Here is a 21598-nt window from a genome sequence, read left to right on the forward strand (position 1 = left end):
CCCCAAGTGCTGGGATTACGGGCGTGCACCACCACGCCCAGCTGGCATGCAGTATCTTAATAGTATTAGCGAAAAGGAACTAAAACCCGAATGCTTCTCTATTCTTTCTCAAGAAGCTCCTGGGATATGTAGAGTGGGGATGCGGCGTGGTATGAGCTACAGTTCCCCACCAGAGACACCCCACACTTAAGACCTCTTGCTGAGGGGGAAATGACATTTAGCTAGACTTTGTTTTGACAAATAAGTCAGTCAATAGTTCCAGAAGGTTTGTTTCAGTGATGGCTTCCTTACTCCTCCTCCTGACAGAGCAGGTCTCCACGCCAGAGATTAACGTGCTAAACAAAACCCAGGAGCGTGAGAATGGGACCTGCAGCTTGGTGGTATCTTGCATGGTGAAGACGGGGGATCATGTGGCCTACAGCTGGAGTGATGAGGCAGGCACCCACCTGCCGAGCCCAGCCAACCACTCCCACCTCCTACACATCATTCTCAGCAACCAGCAGCAGGACAGCATCTACAACTGCACCGCCAGCAACCCTGTCAGCAGGCGCTCTCGGACCTTCAACCTGTGGCAGGAATGCAGGCAAGAATCCTCAGGTGAGTACGCTAGGGTACCTCATCAGTGACAAATCCAATCCCAACCAGTCCAGCGGCTCTGCTACAACAGCCAAGCCTTCCTTGCTCAGGCTACTTCATGCTTTCTTTATATAGCCAAAGCTGCCAGACACATTCAGCAAAGGTGCCTTCCTGTTGGCCCCAGGTGGCATTATATTACATTTGATTCACAACCAGAATCTGAGTCAGACCAGAAATCAGGTCTCCAAGGCCAAGGGCAAGCCTGTCTCTGTACCTTGTACCATGGCCCAACACACAAGGATATCTGGGAAAGGGAATGCACGTTGCAGGTCCCAAGTCCTAAATCCATGCTCCATTGTGGCGACACAGTTCTATGCCGCCAATAAATACCTCTCTGCTTATGTGCCATCAGTAAGTACTTAATGCTGCAAGAGATGTGTGTGTGTGTGTGTGTGTGTGTGTGTGTGTGTGTGTGTGTGTGTGTTTGTGTGTGAGATCTCTGCACCTCAGCAATGCGCTGTAAATATAAGGCTTGATAACAAAGTGCAAGCTATCAGGGAGGGACTTGTGTTGTGAATGGACTTATAGCCAGCGAGGGAGAGTGAAACCAGGTGATGAGAGTACAGGGATGAGCTGATGGCCCCTCCTCTACTGGCAAGGCACTTTAAACTGTATCTTATCTTTGGTTCACAATAAATTTGCCAGACTGGTACTACTACTGGCTTCATTTCATATGTGAGCAACTTGAAGTTCGCGGAATTTAAGTTATCTTCCTCAAGTTTCTCCAACTTCAAATAGTGGGATTAATGCCTAGACCTAAATGTTTTCTCTTTTCCTGGATAGAAAGCTTCATTGTTCTGTGGGAGGAGAATTCTGGTTCAGTAAGCCCAGCTAGTCACTAAGAAACAGACTAGAGCACTGCTCTCTCATGCCAGACTGTGTGTCTGTGTCACAAGGAGGTCCAGGGAGAGACGTGAAAGGCATTTCTTACACCTCAATATTGTCCTTTCTGGGCAAAGGAGCAGGAGTCATTCCAAGGAGACTCCCACCCACGTACACTTGGTGTCTATGTGACACACCAGATGGACAGGGGCAGGGGGAAGGAGACCGTAGATACGTTATGCCCTTAGCATAGCACTTCCTGTAACAGAGACTTCCCTTCCCACCCCCCCACCCCCCTATCCCCTCCACCCCCACCAGAAGATTCTCACATAGGAAATACCTCTGCTCTACCCCAGCATATTCCTTTGCGTTCTTTCACGAACCATGTCATGGAAACAGTCATTCATCTCTCTACTTTCTAAATGTGGCCCACAAACCTTGTGAGCTACTCTTCCGTCCAGGTTCTCCCTGCCCAAAGTCATTCAGAACATCCTGGCCAAGGCAAGAAAACAGTGCTGTGTAGTGGGAAGCACCCAGAATACAGTCTTGCAGGGGGTGGGGTGGGGGCTCTTTCTAATTACAGGAGTAAAGAGCCAAAACCTTTATTATTTTTTTTTATTCTTCATCTATAACTGACAGCCAACAGGCTTTGGCTGTTCACCATGTACCGGCTACATGGCATACCGTTAACCCTCACAGCAGTCAAATAATGTAGATAGTGTTAACATCTTCACACTATGGACAAAGTGAAGAAAACCAGGGGCGGGGGGAACTATGAAAGCAAGGTTAGGTAAGGGCCACACTAGCAACCTCATCTGAACTTAACTGTCTTCATAACAACTTGTTCCCAAAGACCATTCCGATGAGGCTTAGAACTTCAACATATGGCTTGGTAGGTGTAGCAATTAAGCCATAGCTCTACACAAACAGCCAAGTTTTAATTTGATTATTTTTGTAAAGCTCCCACCTCCAATTAAAGTCACATCCTCAGGACTTCCAAATATGGATTTTTAAAAGGACACAGTTTAACTCATAGTTTAAATAAAGGCTCTCCCACCTCCAAAGATGGAGGAGGTCCTCACCACATCCAAGTCAGACACACAGGCATTTTGCAGCATGACCTTTCCTCGACACAGAGCTGTAGAGGAAATTACCTAAATTACTGAAATACCACGTTTATTAGTCTGTCACAGTATTTCCCAACCTTCCTAATACCGAGACCCTTTAATTCCTCATGTTAGGGTGACCCCCAACCATTATTTTTGTTGACACCTCCTAACTGTATTTTGCTACTCTTATGAACCAGAATGTAAATATCTGTGTTTTCCAATGTCTTAGACAACCCCCATGAATGGGGTTGTGACCCATAGCTTGAAAACTGCTGATATACCACTTTGTTTTTGTAGATGGAAGTGGCTAATTTTTTAAAGCAGTGTGTTTACTTTGACAAAACCTATATTGAGGTTTTATCATGTTCCGGCATCATGCAAGGTACTGATCACACAAAGATGAAAAAAGGAAGAGATGAAATCTTTGTTCTTAAGAAGATAATTCTGTATATACACACGTATCCTAGACCACAGGGTACAAGAGGTTATAAGACCGAAGTGTGTGCAAAGTAATAAAAAGGGGGAATGAACAGCCCTGGCTCTCAGAGATCATCAAAGATGGTCATCAAAGATGGGGCTTTGAGGAATGAAGGGATGTTACCCAAACTCACTGACAAAAGCAGAGAAGGCCAATGCCACAGTCTACATCATCCTGCAGGTGACAGGAACTGACAGATTTAGGCAGAAAATAGGGTCCATTGTATTTTCATTTCAACAAGAAGATACATGGTGTCATGAATAGAGTGGGGTCAGCAAGAGGCAGAAGAAAAAGCGACTAGTTATAGGATGACATTAAGACAGTAATCCATCAAAATATGCTGAGGCCCAGGTCAAAGCAGCGAAGGCTAGTGTTAACAAAGACTTCTTACATAGTGCGCACCAAGGGAAACCCCAGGCCTGGAATGAAAGTGTATGGTAGGCTGAGGGTTCATCAGACATTGCTATCAGAAAGTCAGAAAAGTTTTCTTGAAGACACTTTTTTTTCCCTTCAATTATCAAAAACTTCCAAGTCACTCATGGTACTTTGAGGCCAGATATAGCGTGATGTTGGCACATCTTTTTGGTGTCAGGACTTAGCTAAAGTGAACTGTGCATGAACGCATATGTTCCTTGGAAAGAAGTTTTAATCGTATTTGTCTAGGCTGTCTAGTCCTATAATCATCCATGTTTCAATTGCCAGTTAGGAATTTCCTACATCTTCAGTGTCCATCACAGCGAAGTCTCTTATGGCAAGGCCTAAATTCTGGGACGTATGACATCCTTATCTAGGTCACCTGAAGCACACGGATATGGCTCAACAGGGGATCCTTCGTGGCACCTGCAGCTGTCCTTAGCCAGTGTGTTTTAAAAGCACTGTGCGCGCGAGGATGGTCAATTAAAAATCCAGCAAGAAAGGGATGCTCCATCTAGCCAACCTGACAACAACAGTGAGAGGAAAGAGGTCAGATGCTTCTGGCTGGCTACAGCCTCATCCTGTGTCTAAGAAGTACAGTTACTAGCTGGCCAGCTACATGTCCAGAATTGACTTGGACTGGCATGAAAGGATGGGAGAAATGATCCCGGGGTTATGGCTAGTACCCTTTGCAACACTCTCTAGGTGGAACAGGCTGGTGTGAGGGGTGTTTCGAGGAGGTGTGGGTCTCATAAAATAATTTTCTTAGATGCTCCCAGACTTTAAATTAGTGCCCTCTCCCCACCCCCCAATTCTCACTGGAAACTACCACTATGAAGACATCTCTTGAAGACCGTCAACCTCTTCAAGGAGTCGTGCTCCATGTGAGCAGTCTTGCTGACGAAACCACATGAAAGGCAGGAAAGAGATCCGGTACTCTCAGACCGTTATGTGAGCATCCTCAGAGGCTCCCGGCATTAACTACACTTGCTTCTTGGGTTCTGTTTTGTCTTCTTTTTATCTTCCTTAAATAATATGATTTAAGGGCTCGGAAGGGAGAGAAGCTTTTGTGTCACCGTGACAACCAATTGTCAGAGACAAGAAGGGAAGAAGCTGGCCGGCGTTTTCCTTGGAGGTGTGGCTCTGACGGGTTTTCTTGTTGAACTCCCAGCTCATAGTGGAGAAGAACTGCTCTAATTGCACAGGTGTTTTCAGTCAGCCCACTTAGCTACCTCTAAAGGGTTTCTGCGGGGGGAGGAGGGGGGCAAAGCATCATATCTCTGCCTTAAAAAAAAAAAAAAAAGAAAGAAAGAAATCAAGAAAGTTGAGGTAGTGTTTCTTTATTAATGAAAGGCTTGTAGCACCAAGGACAAGTTTTATCTGATTTTGTAGAATGATTGTCCTGAGAGGCATCACTATAGGAGTGAACAAAAGGAGGAAGAGTAGAACTTTCTGGATTGGAAGTGGGAACACAGATCATGTTGTGGGTGCCTCAAAAAAGCCTACTTTGTGGCTTCATGGTGTTATCACACAGCAAAGTCAAGTAGGTCATTGGTACTTCCTTTGACTCCTATCTCTGGGGAATCAGATAGTGACCTAGCATGCCTTCTGAGACCGTCACATATTTAACACTCTGATAATTTTTAACAAAAGAATACATGATAGTTCTCTAACACTCGTTCATATTCAATAATTTAGGTTCATCAAATGTGTATGGAGTCTCTTCCTGTCCTGTATCTGATGGAGTGGGGTGTGTAAAACTAAAGACTAGGCACGGAGACTGCCTTTAGAGAGTTTTTACCTAAGTAGAACTTCTGTAACAAAGTCTTTTGCACTTTACTGGATGGAAAAAAATTATTTTAAAGAGACTACTACTAAGATTTCTCTCTGGAGGATCCACAGTACTTAAGATATGCTTTAATGGATGCTAAAAGTCAGACAATAAGACCTTCTCCCGAGGAATAATGATGTGGGTAACTTGACCCCAGCAAGCTAGATAAGCAGCATTGTGTCCATATTTGTCTTTCCTCCGAGCTTCAAGTCCTTGATGCTTAGTTTCCATATAAATGTCGTGATTGGTGGCTAGCACCAAGTGGATGAACACAGGCACCTGCGGCCTGCTATGTTGTAACCAAATGATGGGATGGAACAGCAGCACCTCTGCGCTTTGATGAGGACACTTTTGCACTTGAGTGCAAATTCATCTTCTTGTTCCAATCAACCATTGGAAGGACTGAAAGGACTGAAAAGGATCTGTTTATAACACAGATGTCTCTGGCCTCCTAGCCATTCACTGGGAACCGAGGCTAGTGGAAGCAGGTGATGGTCACTGAATATGTAACAGATTCTAAACATAGTTGGGAACATTTTATTACCTTATTGTTGTGGCTCATCAGAACAACCCTGTGGACTAAGTATCTTTATGCTCATTGTATTGATGATGAAACAGGCCTCGGAGGCTATGAAAGATTCTCTGAGATACAGTTATTAATTAGTACCTGTAGAGTTGAAGCCATCTGTCTGGCTTTGAGTACCATCAATTAAAATGGTTTGCATTGCAGAGACAATGGAGGAAAAACACAGGTGCTAAGCTATAGGGCATAAACTACATGTGATGCTGAAGTTTTGAGGAGAGGGCAGAACAGGGTTGGATGGTTCAGGAAAGGTGACACTGAGGAAGGAAGAGTGGCCTGAGCATCGGGCCTGAGCAGGTGTGGTGGACCGCGGGAGCATCACAGGAAGGGGAGTATAGTGTGGAAAGAAGATGGTAAAGAGGTAGGTTGGCCACCTAAAGAGCCTTAGCTCTCCCAGGCAATGGGAAACTAGTGGGTTATGTAAACTAAACATTTTATATGGTTCCATTAATTATTTTTAAAGCCAATGGTTCTATAAAAAAAAATACTCACCAATATATTCATTCCTATCTTAAAGGGCAGAGGAAAAAAATTAAAGTTGATAAAATATCTTTCAAGATAATGGCCAGATTTCTTCTCATCTCTGGCAGAAGCAGGGCATTTATGGCTCAGGATATAGGCAGTGGATTGATTTCATCCTGCTGAGATCCTGAAAAGACACAGGCCTGGTGTTACCACACTGGGAGCCTCAACCATGTGCCTGTAGATGTTGACTTATGTGAGTAGGTGGGTAGCAGGGCTCCCAGCAGAAGGCCTGGGGAGGTGAGAAAGGTGGGTTTGGCAGGCAAGTCCACACGAAAGTCTGTCATCTGTTTTTGTTCTTTTTCAGTCTCAGAGGCATCACCTTGATTTTTGGTCTTTTTGTAAATTGCATTTGAAACTTAGAAGAAATGTTATCTCTTGAAATGCTATAAATGGTTGAGTTGTTTGTTCTTAAATTAGCTTTTGTTATAGACTTTCTCAAGGTGCATATCTTAGAGGAAGAAAGAGAAATTCTCTCAAAATAGTAAGTGCTACTATCGTGATTCGCTGGACCAGTACCAGTACCAGTACCAGGGTTTGAGAAAGAAGCTCAGCTGTTGCCTCTGCTTCTTATGTGTACTGGGAAGTTTTCTCTGTGTGCCCTTGGGACTGACAGAAAAAAAATCTGACCCAATTGACTGACTCCTGGTTAGCCCTACATGCCTACATGTACATGTATGTACAGCGGGTTCTCAGCTGTGACATCATATGCCATACAGATTGAGTAGCTGGCATGCTGCCTTCCCCATTTGATGTGCTATACAAATCCAACTCTCTGCTTATCCATCTTTGTTCCTTCATCCATTTGTTTCCTTTTTAAGGCAGTCAGGGGTCTGACTCCATAGCCCTTCTATTCAGCCTGCTGATTAGCCACCACACTGAGCCTTTCTCCTTTTTTGATCAAGACTGTTGAAACTGTTTTGCATCTGTCTCACCAGTTACACTAGAACTTAGTGCCATTACTTAGAAACCTAGTGCTTCTGGGCTTCCTCACAGTCTGCTCAGAGTCCAGGTGTCTCTTGGATTCCCAGGGAGCCTGTCTTTAGTATTCATCATGTCTCCTATTGTTCTTGGTTTTCTTCACTTTTTTTCCTTGCTTATAAAATGGAAACAATAAAAGTACCCCTTGGGACTGTTCTGATTAAATACATCACAGTACAAGAGTCACTATTGAAAGTACTTAGCAACTGCCCAATATTGTTACTGAGCCATAGATGTTGCTGATTGGGACAAAGGTCTTATTCACTGCTTTCCAAAATGGTGTTCTTGGTTCAAAAGGATTCAGCACAGTGGCTAAAGGAGAGAAAGCTACAAAAGTTGGACCTATGATTTCAAGCCTCAGTTAGCGTTGCTAATTTAAAATATGACAATTATAGACAGGAAGAGCCACATGCTTTTCTTTTAGTTCAGGTCTGGTGGGTCCAACATGTTATTTGCATTTAAAAGCAATAATAGCACTATTGTGTTTATTTTTTTTTTTTAAAGAAGAAAAGCAGATTTCTTCCTCCCAGTTGTCTCATGGGAGTAGTTTGGGGGCCAAGCACACAGGACTGTCACATTCCTTTTTACCAAAAATGGACACATGATACTTTAAAATTTTTTAAATGGAGAAGAAACAGGGCAAGAGCTTGGCTTAGGAAAGACACAGATAAGTTCAGACAAGTGGTGACTAAAGGGAAAATAGAGCACTTTACTTAGACAACTTTATGAAGTTAGAAGGGTAGACATGGAAACCTTAGTGACCTCAGTTGATTTCTGAAACCATGCAAACCAACATCTCCCTGGGGAGACGGATACGGAAACAGAGCATGAGGCTCAGGCCTCTCACTTCTGGGTGGGGCGTTTTTAAACCCACAGTGCATTCGAGATTGTCCTTTTGACTTTTTTTTTTTCCTCCCAGAATCAAGATCATGGATACCATATGCTGCTGTACCACTAGGGGGCGTTATACTCATCTTTCTGGTTTCCACGGCAATAATAATGCTAAAAAGACAAGGTAGGGTGCCTTACAAGAAGGGAATTCTTACGGGGCTTCCAGTGCCAGTGATAGGCGGAATGGATTTTATACAAGCACAGACTCTTGAATATATATGTACAGTCAGATCTCGTAAACTCTCACTCACTAAAAGTCCAGACTCAATCTCACCACCCTGGCTTTCTGGCTGGGCGCCCCTGTGAACAACACTAAATAAATACATCTTGAGCTCTTGCTCAATTCAGCCCAATTCTAGTCTGTTGAGCCCCTGTACCAGGTTAAGGGAATCAGCGGAGGAAAGCCACAAGTGTCGAACGTACAAGACACGCGCAGATCATTTAAATTCAGCACCGAAGTTTGGCTTGTACAGAGGCGAAAGAAATCAAAACAGGAGGCACATCATGCTGCTAGCTACTAGAGAAGGGAATTCAGAGCTCTTGGACCCATGGAACGTGTCCCAGGGAAGAAGACTAAAAGCAATAGGGCTATATGACTCTAAGTTGAAATGCCTGGTATTTCTTCCAAATTGTCCTGTGATTCACTTTCTCAGGGCAATGTGCCCCCTCAGCCTGACTGACTACCACTCCGCTGCTCTGGATCAGAGCACGCTCACTCAGATAACCTGGTTGGCCCTCTCTTAATGAGGGCCGAGCACAGTGGCTCACGCCATTCTTAAGCAGATCAGTATCTTCTTAGAAAAGCCCTTACCTCAGCAAGTTCCTGTTGGTTTTGCTTATATAAGAAGATGCCGATCACAGCACACAGGCGTACCTCTCTCTGTCTCATTTCCTCCGTCGAAGAGCTCACTGAGACGGTGGGGGAGGGAGGGTGTTATTCAGATAAAACTTCAGTTGAGAGATAAGGGGTCTGGGAGTGGATCCACTTAGCTTTCATTATAGGAAAACGGTGAGGTACGGAGGCTCAGAAAGCAGGTGGCATTTCCCACCTAGCTGAGCTAGTGAGGCTCAGCCTTTCACTGGACTCCTCACTGCATTCTGCTCAGCACATGGCTGAGCTCTGAGGGAGCAGTATTCTCCCTCCTCCCCCCGGCCCCACCACCATTTTAAAAACACATACCCAGCTTTTCTAGGCACCATTTATGCCTTGTAATCCAGTGCCAAACAAACCTCTGCCAAAACCTACGTTTAGTTGCTACACCCTCCACAAGACATTGCTTAGGAGATTCTAGCGGCAATGTCTAGCAGTGCCTTCGCCAAAATGCTGCCTAACTCTGAAGAGTTTTAACTCGGTTCTGGCAAATTCATCTCCAACAGAATACACTAGTTAAGAGGGTGGGCATTGGGCAGTGTGCAGTGGGCAGACTAGTCTGTAGTAACAGCTGCTTGCAAGTCTGAGGCAGGAGGATCATTCCAGCCATGGATTCTAGATCATCCCTGAGCTACATAGTGAGACCCTATCCTAAAACAAAGAAACAAAAGCATGGGGTGCAGACTTTGCCACCAATGAGATATATATCCAAGCAAACTGCTCATCATCTGCAAAGCAAAGATGCTATTATGCCTTTTGTGGTATTGCTGTGGCGACTGGCAAACTGATACACAGAGAGCACCACACAGTGGTTTTCCTGGATGATGCACAGATATACACACATCTATGGACAGATACATCTCTTCTCTCTTCTTCTTCTTCTTCTTTTTTTTTTTTTTCAGATGCATCTCTTGAGTGGGTAAAAGTTTAAGTATTAAGGTCAGCAGAGGACTATAATGGAAGATTCTAGAAACAGTACTTACAGCAGGTTTAAAGTACTTGAAGTTACTGTCATATGAGACAAAACTTCTTAGGCCAGGCCATGGTGATTCATGCCTTTAATCCCAGCACTCAGGAGGCATATCTCTTTGAGTCTGAGGCCAGCTTGATCTACAGAGTGAGCTCCAGAACAGCCAGGGCTACATAGAGGAACCCTGCCTCAAAAGCAAATGAAAAGACAACTTCTTGCTTCATGTGAGAGCTGAAAAATCAATAATGGTTTATGCTCTGGTCTTACAACTACAGTGTGTGAAAAGCCCCCCACTGAGATAATGTGCTCTGTTCAATTCCACACAGCAAATGTTAATGCTAGCTTAAAGGCTAAGGTCTAGGGCTTGAATCTTCCCAATACATCCTAAGACTTAGCTGTCTTGCAGCCAAGTTGAGCTGGCTCCTGAAAATATGTTTCTGTGCTGAAAAAGAGGAGGAAGAAAGGGAGGGGAGGGGGGAGGGAGGGAGATGGAAAGGGAGAGATGGGACACAGAGAAAGAGAATCTAAATCATCCTGATTCGATGGTCTTTTTGATGATTTGGGGCTGTCCTACCGATTCTAAATTTCATCCTGATCTGGCCTAGAAGGTGAAAGCCCCTAAAGACTGAGTCTGTCTCAATTCGTATCCCTGACTACACCTAGGAGGGCTGGACAAGTGGGTCTCACTTCGTAAACTCTAGTGGATTTGAAATGAAAGAATATCTCATAGAAGTAGTTTGCACCCTTCTCCTACCACCAACCATTTCTGAGAATGGTTCTATGAGTCCTACCCTCCAATTCTTTCTCTTCCTCTCTCTGTGTCTCTTTATATCTCTGTCTTTCCCTGTGTGTGTGTGTCTCTCTCTCTGTGTCTGTTTCTTTGTCTCTCTCTGCCTGTCTCTGTCTCTCTGTGTCTTTTTCTATGTGTCTGTGCATCTGTCTGTCTCTCTCTTCACACACACACACACACACACACACACACACACACACACGTGTGTCCATTCACCAGTGAGAATAGAACTGTCAGGTGTACTATCCCCACAGCCCACAGAGGAAAATCAACCCACTGACTTCATTAGAATCCCTTGAACTTCCCTAGTGACTCCTCATCATTCCCTCACCAAGAACCACGCCCTAGATCAGCGTTTCCTACTATGCTTATATCGTACATAAGACTAGGCATTTCTCTTCCAGCCCAAAGTGTACGTCTTTGCACTTCTCGGAGCTAGTCTCCCAGCAATGTGTTCCCAGCTTTTCAAGAGGAGAAATTAATTGGCATAACTAAGTTTACCCTAAAGACTATGGTTTCCTCTGGGCAGAGCTTGTATGCTCAGCCTAGATCCTGCAACAGTCCCTGCAAGTCCTCCACAGGCCAGGCTCCTGCCTTTCCACATGCTATCTAGTGTACGATGCATGCAAGGGGAGTGGTTCAGTGGTAGAAAAAGTGCATGCTGCATGAAAAGCCTCCTAACACATTTTAAGTGAAAAGGTCAACTTACAGAGATGCATGGGCAGAATGGTACCATTTGTGTAAAAAAGAGAAAAATCTATAAAATATAGCCAATATCTAGAACTGTACCCTCCCGTATTGAATTGAACTACTATTAAGTAACCAGTTTCTCAGTCTCACTAGTCATATAGTTCAAGTACTTGCTTGCCTCTTGTGGCTGTTAGCCTATGCAGAGGGACTATTTATCTCCTTACAGAAAGCACCATGTTGCCCAGAGATGGACATACAGGAAACTTTAATAATTGGTTACTTCTGGGAATGGAATGGGGTTGGTTATTGAGGGAGAGGGAGTTATAGGCTATAGTTTTGTGTGTTTCTATCCAACCTGAATTTTTATGATGAGGAGTTTCTTTAGCACTTAAAAAGAAAACATTTAAATGCCAGCTAAAAATTAAAACATTTTACAACTCATCAATTTACAGGCACCACAGGCCCTGAGCTAGTTTTCTAGAGTGTGAGCAAGAGAATGGCACTGCTGGGTTGTTCTCCAGATACTTCCAAGTGGATCATCCCACCTATCCCACCAGCCCACACACATCCACACACATAGCAAGCCCTCCAGAAATAGGGAGATAAAGAAAGCTGTGAGGGGAGCACGCGTTACCAGCTGGAGAATAAAAGGCATGCTATAAATAACAAGCTGCAGCCTCAGAAAATCGAGGACCCTATTAGGAGAGCAGAGCCACACAAAAATAGAGATCAAAGTAACTGAATGGCAAGGCAATGAAATAGCACCCACAGCTCAGCATCGCAGAGGCTGCTCCAACCCTGCCGCTTAGGAGGCTGAGGCAAGGAGGATTTGGGGTTTGAACCCAGCTTGGGCTATAGATCCAGGCTCTGTTTTGCCGGGGAGGGTGGGGGGAGAGGAGGAGGAAAAGAAGAAAGAAGCGGAGGAGTGAGGAAGGAGAAAGAGAGGCAGAGGTGCCGAGAAAAGATGCTGGCCACATATTAGACACTCGCTGTCTGCTAGTGTAACTGGTGTGGTAGAGTTGCATCTCCTCGTTTCATTTCTACAGTAATCCCACAAGACAGGCAGTTCAAATTCCATATGATAGGAAGGGACACGGGTCTCGACAGATCAAGTAACCAATCCAATGCTGTAAGCAGTTGAGTAGAGACTGGGAACTAGTGCCTTGTTCCTGTAGCAGTGCTGGGGTAGGTGACTATACTGTGGAGACTAAAGGCCAGGCAGGACTTAGCTGAGGGTTCAACTGAGGACCAGAGGAGGAAACCACTGTCTTTCTTTCTTTCCAGGTGAAAAGAATCACCGCCAGCCACCGGCGGAAGACAAGGGCCTTACTATTTATGCCCAAGTCCAGAAGTCAGGGGTAAGTTCTATGTTCTCCTTGGGACGTGTCTGGCATGCTTCCCACACCATTCTTCACTAGACCACCTCGCACGCACCCATGGTTCTGTAGGGTTCTAGAGCAGAGAAATTGGAAAAGCAGGAAAGTCAAGAACAGGAGCTTCCCCTAAGAGTTGTTAAACCAGCGTCACTGGAGCTCTAGATTGTTTGAAACAATAGAAAACACTGGGCAATGCGGCCACCTGCTTCCTCATGGTAGCGAGATGAGGTTGTAAACAGATGACGCTGGGCACGTCCAGCTGCGGTGGCATCCTAGGAGCCTATACTGCATGCCCTCAAACCTCCTTCATGATGAGTGCAGGCTTGGGGAAAGAGGGAGAGGTGCGGAAAAGCTATCGTGTGTCGTACTGGCCTGACCCAAATCAAGGCATCTGCAAAGCACAGTGAGGAGGGCCAGAAAGGGAGGATCCTGACAATGCTAGTCAGAGGGGGTTCAAACAAAAGATGGCATGTTGAATGAGGAGGAGAGAAAACAAAGCTGAACTAAGAAGGGAGTGACAGGAAAACATGAGACAAGACAGAATCAGGGAACACATACATATATATGTTAGCAGTAAGAGATAGGGAGTCTATAGAATCCTTGTTAGATATTGTTGTTTTCCAGACATTAACTCTAGGGGATTTTTAAGGCCAGGATCTGGCCACTTAGGAGGTGGTGGGGGCATATTCTTGAGCAAAAGTAATAAAGGTAAAGATAACTACACAATAATACAATAAATTCATTTCTGAGGATCAGGAGACAGTCCTAGGCAAAAAAAAATTTTTTTTCTGCCTGCTAGTGGTCTCCTGGGTGTATTATATCACCCATAGACCCCTGTTGAGAACACACCTTATCTAAGACCATGAGAGCCCCAATGGTACCCCCTTACCCAAATGTCCACTTAGCTGAGGCTGAACATATCTTTTAAATCAGCTTCTCAAGTACTACAAAACAAACAAACAAACAAAAAATTAGGATTGCCTCAAACCTACTGACCTACTTGAGAAGACATTACAGCTCTCAGTTTGAGTCTTCTACCCCGAAACACCACCCACATAGCCTGTTCCTTCACAACACCTCTGTAGCACAACTCCCCATCTCCTGCCCAGAAATAACCACTTTCCTGCCTTTTAGAAATATGAATTATAGTTTTCTTTTTTTGGCCCTTATAGAAATAGAATCCATCAGTATTTTTTCTTGCATCTGGTTATAAATTCATACATGTCTTTGAACACAGAATACACGTTAAGTGTGTTGTTTTAGAATATATTTATCTAGTTGACTATTAATGAGTATCTAGGTTATTTCCAGTTTGAGGTCATTATGAAATTCATGTGAATATGTCTACATATTTTTGGTAAGCACCTACCTAGAAGTAGATTTTGATGAATGATAGAGCATTTACATTCTCCAATTGACTGGTTAAGACCAAATTGTTCTTCAAGATGGATGTCAATTTACTTTTCCAATAAATGAATTTGAATAGTTGTACATACTAGCCAGAATTTATTACTATCTGCCCTTTTATCCATACTAGCGGGGGCGGGGTTCTTACTATGGCTTTGTTTTTCTGATAAGAACTTTCATATGTTTATTGCCATATTAAAATCACCTGATGTTCAAATCTCTTACCCATTTACCTTTTAGTTTTAACCTTTTAGAAAATGAGTGTAAACCAAAAAGCCATTTGAGAAGTGAGCCCTTTAGAGGTTAGATCCATATCGTGTGTGTCTTGCCTTTGTAATTTTTTCACAAGACCTACTGAAAAAGAATACCCCTGAATGTCAGGGTAAAACAATTTGTAACTTCTTCCTTAACAGTTATCACTTCTTATAATGTGTTTGAGAAAAATTTCTCCGTCCTAAGTAATACAGATACTCTTCCACCATCCTCTTTCACATTTATTTATCATATACCTAAGAAATGTTTTTGAGTTTGGTATAAGAGAGGCCAAGTTTCCCCACAAGGATATGTTCTAGTGGTCATTTGTTGTACAGGTTGGTCCACGGCTGCCATGCCATATTCATTATAATTTGAGGTCCCATGATATGCAGTTCTGTTTGATGTTCTGTATTCTGGCCAAACTGTTGATTGGAGATATAAAGTGTGATATCTGATGTCTCCCCATTTGTTCTTTTTCTTCAAACATTCTTGACAAATTTTTGTACTTTGCATTTGATATATAGTTCACAATCAGTTTGTTAAACCCCTCTCACCAAATCTTACTAGAGTATTAATTAGCACCAAATATACCACTGAGGAGAGGAAACACCTTTATTGTTTTGAATCTTTCCCCTATCCTTTCTTTAAGTCTTATTTAATTTCTCTAAATGATGCTTTATAATTTCCCAAATAAGACTATATCATTCTAATTTGCCAACTGGCATTTTATATCTTAGAATAGTATTGGAAATACCTTTAATTTTTTTTTAGATTCTAGTTACTTGCTATTGACATATCAAAAACTAATCTTTGTATATCGACTTTGTATTTGCAACACCACTGAATTGATTAGAAGTTACCATATTTGCTTGTTGATGATTTAAGTTTTCTCCTACACCACGGCATCATCTTCAAAGAGTCTGTTTGCCACAGAGCTCGCCTGCTTTCCTTTGCCTGATCTCACTGGCCGAGATCTCCCACATAACGGTGATCAGAACTGGTAACACTTGCAGTCTCATAAGGTTCCAGACTTGAAAGGAAAGCTTTCTTCCTCCTCCCCCACTCCCCACAGCCCCCAGACAGGGTCTCTCTGTGAAACAGGGAGGAAAGTTTTTAATACAAGTACACCACCACTAAGTAGACATTTAACAGAAATTTTGTTTCAGTAAGCTTTTTAACCACATTAAAAATAGTGTAAGGGGCCTAGAGGTTACTCAAGGGTTAAAAGTGTACACCGTTTTTTGTACGGAACTTGGGTTCGGTTCCTAGGCTAGCAGCTTACATTCACCTGTATAACACCAGCTCCAGGGGACACAATGCCCTCTTCTGGACTCTGCAGGCACTTTCTCTCATATACATAAATGTATATACACAGTCTCTCTCACACACACATGCACACGTACATGCGCACACACATATAATTAAAAATAAGATTAAAAAATTAAAACTCGTCAGGATAAGCATGGCAGACCATGTCTGTAATCCTAGCACTTAGGAGGTGGCGGCAAGAGGATCGCAAGTTCAAGGCTAGCCTGGACTACATAAAAAGTTTCAAACCAGGTTGCCTACCTGTCTCAAAAATTAAATGGAAAAAAAAATAAAGAGAATATTGTCTGGGACTAGAGATATAACTCCATGATAAGGTACTTGCTAGCATACATGGACCCCTGGCTTCAATTCCAGCACAGGAACCGTTGTCTTCTATTCCTGGTTTGCTGGACAACTTATCACAAGGCGGTGTTCTATTTTATCAACACTCTTCTTGTGTCTGTTGGGATAATCTTCTGGTTGGTTTTCCCTCACTTATCTGCCACTGTCGAACCTATTAGCATGCCTGAAATAGAACAAATTACATTTGGTCCTTTATAATACTGCTGGGTTTTATTTCTCCAGCGTTTTGTTAACGGTTCCAGGTTTGTTTTTTGTTTGTTGTTTCCCAGTTAGTTTCTGGGTGAGGCTGGTCTGTCATTCCTTCTCCCTCGCAGCACCCTGGCAAGGTTTTGATATCATGACTCTGCTAACTTTACAAATGGCTGAGGCTTGTACCTTCTCGCAAGTCATTACGAACTCGGTGGTTTAAACAACAGGAATTTAGTTTACATCAGTTACGGGGACCACACATTTAAAAATGAAGCTGTTCCATGGACAGGACTGCAGCAAGCCCTCAGGAGCTGTTGAGAGAACCCTTTACCTTGGTGTTATCCGACGGCTCCGGGCAGCCTTTTTTGTCGGTTTGTGGCTACACCGTAACTTCTGCCTCCATCTCCATGTGCCTCTGCCTTCTCTCCTCCAGCTCTCAGGGCATCCCACACTGGGTGCAGGGCCCACTCTGATCCACTGGCCTCCCCTTGATGTTCTGGCCTTAATTCCACAGAGCAGCACACCCTGATTCTGGCAGTGTGTATCTTTTGGGGGCCACATTGGCTGCGTTTTCTTCCTGTGATTCTCTGGAGATTTTTGTGTAGGAGTGATCATATTTTTCCCCATATGTACTTGGCAGAACTTATTGGTGAGGATCTCTAAGATTATAGTTTCTTTGATGAAAGATTTTATATTCTTATTATTCCACTTTATTCTTCCTTGTATTAGTAATTAAATAACCATTTAACCATTTTCTCTATTTTTAGTAGATACCCCAGACATTGTTAAATAGATTCCTGACTTCTTTTTTTTTTTTTTTTTGGTTTTTGTTTTGTTTTGTTTTTGTTTTGAGACAGGGTTTCTCTGTGTAGCCTTGGCTGTCCTGGACTAGTTTTGTAGACCAAGCTGGCCTCGAACTCACAGTAATCCGCCTGCCTCTGCTTCCCCAGTGCTGGGATTAAAGGCATGTGCCACCACCACCTGGCCATTTCTGATTTCTTAAGACACATTTATTCCTTTTATTTTTTTTATACTCCAGTACTTTAACTACACTATAATTTTGCATCTTGATTTATGTTCTATTTTATTGTTTTTTAATTTACATGTATTTTAAAATATAAAAACCATCATTGTTTTACATATCAATATGTACAGAATTACCCACATCCTTAACATTTTTTTCATTTTTATAAAGATAACAGAAAATAATTCAAAAATGAGCATCTCTTTTGTTTCCATCAAAATTGCTGTGCAGTATCTTTATAGAGAATGCAATAAGAGCTGGGTGTCATGGTGAATGCCTCAGAAGGCTGAGGCAGGTGGATCTCTATGAGTTTGAGTCCAGCGTGGTCTACATATCAAGTTCCAGTCCAGCCAAGGCTACACAGTGAAATCCTGTCTCAAGAAACCAAAAAGCAGAACATAATCACATAGAAAACCTCACATTTGACCATGTGCCCTGGAGGGGGAGACCTGGTGGCACTCAGAGGAAGGACAGCAGGTTGCCAAGAAGAGACTTGATACCCTATGAGCATATACAGGGGGAGGTAATCCCCCTCAGGAACAGTCATAGGGGAGGGGAATAATGGGAAAATGGGGGGGGGGAAGAACGGGAGGATACAAGGGATGGGATAAACATTGAGATGTAACAAGAATAAATTAATAAAAAAATAAAAAATAAAAAAACCCAGAAAACTAAACAACTTTTGGCTCTCTGACAGGAACCACTGCAGAGCTTAGCATGGCCCCTGCCCTATACTGTTATTTCAAGGGCTCCCGTTCACAAATACTATGCAAAAATAATTACATACCTGATATTAGTTACTCCAATGTGGTAACCCTGGAGATGTGAAAATAGTGGCCCTGATTGAAGACACGAGGAACAAAAATGTGCGAAGTTGTTAAAGCTGTGCTTAAAGTAACTCCTTATACCTAGATAAAAATTCTAAAGGGAAAAACAACAGCATACTCCCAATACAACTCTAGGTGATTTTTAGGACAGTCTTTGTTGTAAAATTTCCCCATTGAATACAGAAAGTATAAGTTATTTACTCCATCCTTTATCCCTACATTTAGGTCTGGACACACTAAAATTCTCCCAACCAGGAAGAGAAGTGAGGAGTGCAGCTGGGAATAAACGTTGATTAATAGGTTGTTTTCATCTGCCTTTCACCTGTCTTGTGCCTAGTCAGAAATCCCTCATTAAATTAAACTTTTCTCCAAGCTGTGGTATCTAATGTATGGCAGTTACAACGAATATATATATATATTTTATTTTATTTTTTTTTTTTAAGTACTAATGAGGGACGAAGTTACCTTGTAAGCTCTAGGATAGAACGCAGGGAGTGGCTAACGTGAACTCCAGGAACATTTGGGAGAATTCTCACCAGGGAGGAAGTTAAAGCGAGTGGCTAAGGAGTTTTTGAACTTGAACAGTTTTTCTGTGGGGCAAGTTGGATGGGACTCAGCTTTCCGGTCAACTAATCCGTTTCGTTGCTTCTCTTGTAGCCTCCAGAGAAGCTTGATGATCCCTCGACAGACCGGGAACCCTGCACGACCATTTATGTAGCTGCCACAGAGCCTGTCCCAGACTCTATCCAGGTGAGGTGACTCTGCCTTCTCCTCACTGACTCTCTGATAAGAGGTGGAGAAGAACAGAGAGAGAACGGTTTGCTGCTGTTTATCTTATTTTTAAGTAAAGATAAGGTAAAACACACTGACGAGCTGTGGACTCGGGGCGGGGCGGGGGAGGAGGGGGAGTATCTGCAGCCTTGGTTACTTAGGACTTATATAAAACCCTTCGTCCCAACTCACAAGCTACTGCTTCCTATCTACCATGATGTGAGCTCTCTTGTCTTCCCCCCCCCCTTTGATTCTCCTTGCCCTATGGGAAGTCTGTTAGCTATTTTTATGTCACTGTGACCAAAATATCCAAGAGAACAACTTTAAGAGGTATTTATTTTGGCTTAGTTTCAGAAGATTCAGTCTTGCATGGCGGGAAGACAGAGCACGGCATGGTAGATGTCCTGGTGTAAGGTTTCTTCCAAAGGAGAAGAGGGAGTGGAGAAGAGGGAAGAGGTGGAGAGGGAAGGGCAAGGCCAGTTTCCAGATAACTAGGGACAATTTCTCACTTCCTTGATGGCACATTTATGCTTTGAAGAGAGATATAGCCCCGTTTGCAAGTAGACAGTGACAGACTGAGCATAAGGCTTATACTACATGAACTCTAAGTTTTTCCTTTCTCTAGAGTATGGCGTTTTGTTCACTACCTGTGAACTTTTTTATCCACAGGAACCAAATCCCACCACAGTTTATGCCAGTGTGACACTACCAGAGAGCTGACCCACAGACTCAGAGAAAGGACTTGTTGGCAGCAAAAAGAACCATGAGGCACACTGAGCTTGGCCCAGGTCCCAAGTTCCTTGTGACAGACACTGCACATCTGTACCCTCCTCCCATCACTTCCCTGGTGACAGATCTACACAGGCGTACCTGTGAGGAAGTGAGGCTTCCCAAGCAGGTAACAAGCTCTTCAGCTGGCACAGACATGGAGCAGCGATCCCTGGCCACAGCATTCCATCTCTGCTGTAGCAGAGGAAATCCATCATGTGAGTTCAGACATCTCACTCTTTGCTGGCTTGGATCATAGAACCCAAAGACAAAAAGAGCCAGTACATAGAACAGCTGTCTCCGACGGCTGAGTGCAAGTCACGAAGTCTGGAGACATTTTTCACTTTGGTTCTCTGCACTTTGTTCTGGAAGCTGATTGGAAGCTCTGTGCTTCAGGGTCCACACTCTGAATGAAGCTCTGTGCTTCAGGGTCCACACTCTGGATGAAGCTCTTTTCTTCAGGGTCCACGCTCTGGGTGAAGCTCTGTGCCTCAGGGTCCACGCTCTGGGTGAGGAGGGAGTGAAGCATAAAGAACAAATTCCTTGTTTTCTGAGATCATTCTATAAAAGAACTGGTATTTTATTTACAAAACTCAAGCTAGCAAGTCTTTAGACTGAAGATGGCTTTGGAGTCTCTTTGGATGATAGGATGGAAACCATCCAAAGCCCTTCAAAGGAGTTTTCAGCAAGCAGCATCCTGTTTAAACCAGTCACAAGTGTTTGGTGATGCTGCTATAAAGTAACCTGGGATACTCAGAGGGACTTGTCACAGGGAAATTTTTTATTTCTTCAAAGGATTTTTGAACCTAAGTTCTCTGTTTACCGCCTCGAGCAAAAACTTGGATCCTCAAGATTCTCCCTCTGTTGGTTCTGAGGCCATTTTATATCCTAGGCCTCCTGTGGAACTGCAGGTCTACCAGGCACTTCCTAGCTCACTGTATACCTCTGTGTACTGCATTTAACTGCAGGTGAAAAATTAAATTATTTGATCAAACAGTTTCGAATGACTGAGTGTCCAGTCACTTAGACAATACATTATAGACAGAAAAAGTCTGTCTATGTAAACTCCTAAGGACTTTATATACAGTCCTATGTAAAGTCTCCATGCCATCTGCCCTCAAAGAGGCCATCTTTCAATTTATTGTCTTTCTTGCACAACTTTGGTAAAACCTTAAGAAATAACCATTGTGGAGCTTTGCAAACATGAGGATCTGGGTTCAAACTCCCAGTATCCCTGTAAAAAGATGGGCATGTGTGAGTGTGCCTGTAACACAGACACAGACAGGTCCTGTGACCTTGATGGCTAGCCGGCCAAGCCTGACAGAGGACAAGACAGACATCCTCCTCTGGTGTCTTCAAGCACACCCACCTACACACTCATGTTCATTACACACACACACACACACACACACACACACACACACACACACACACACTACATATGCATATGTATAAAAAAAACCCTATTGTACCGTTGCATAACAAAGAACACCAACTGCCCAGCTAAAAACTCCGATGTCCTGTTGCCCTGTACCTTTCTGTACTTAGACAATTTACAATGTAAGTCCTATTGTTCTGTATATCCTATTTTACGGTGTTAACTATAGTCAACAAAGCTTTGGATTTTCTATGTAAGAAAGAAACTTATTTAAAAAAATATGTCAATTGGTTCCAATAACTACTAGGATATTCTGAAAAACTTTATTAGTTAGGGTTCTCTAG

The 21598-nt window shown here is 43.2% G+C and overlaps 1 protein-coding gene across 1 annotated transcript in view; it reads left to right on the plus strand.

Annotated features, from left to right (window-relative positions):
* The window catches only part of Slamf1 (signaling lymphocytic activation molecule family member 1), a 31298-nt gene extending 11153 nt beyond the window's left edge, over positions 1 to 20145 (plus strand). The window contains exons 3-7 of the mRNA XM_051147927.1: positions 307 to 597; positions 8296 to 8391; positions 12873 to 12946; positions 18995 to 19087; positions 19778 to 20145. Coding sequence (XP_051003884.1) covers positions 307 to 597; positions 8296 to 8391; positions 12873 to 12946; positions 18995 to 19087; positions 19778 to 19828 — 605 coding nt within the window. The 3' untranslated portion in view covers positions 19829 to 20145. The remainder of the gene's footprint in view (positions 1 to 306; positions 598 to 8295; positions 8392 to 12872; positions 12947 to 18994; positions 19088 to 19777) is intronic.
* The last annotated feature ends 1453 nt before the right edge of the window (positions 20146 to 21598 follow it).

This window comes from Acomys russatus, chromosome 6, assembly GCF_903995435.1.
Source record: "Acomys russatus chromosome 6, mAcoRus1.1, whole genome shotgun sequence".
NCBI classification, from domain to species: Eukaryota; Metazoa; Chordata; class Mammalia; order Rodentia; family Muridae; genus Acomys; species Acomys russatus.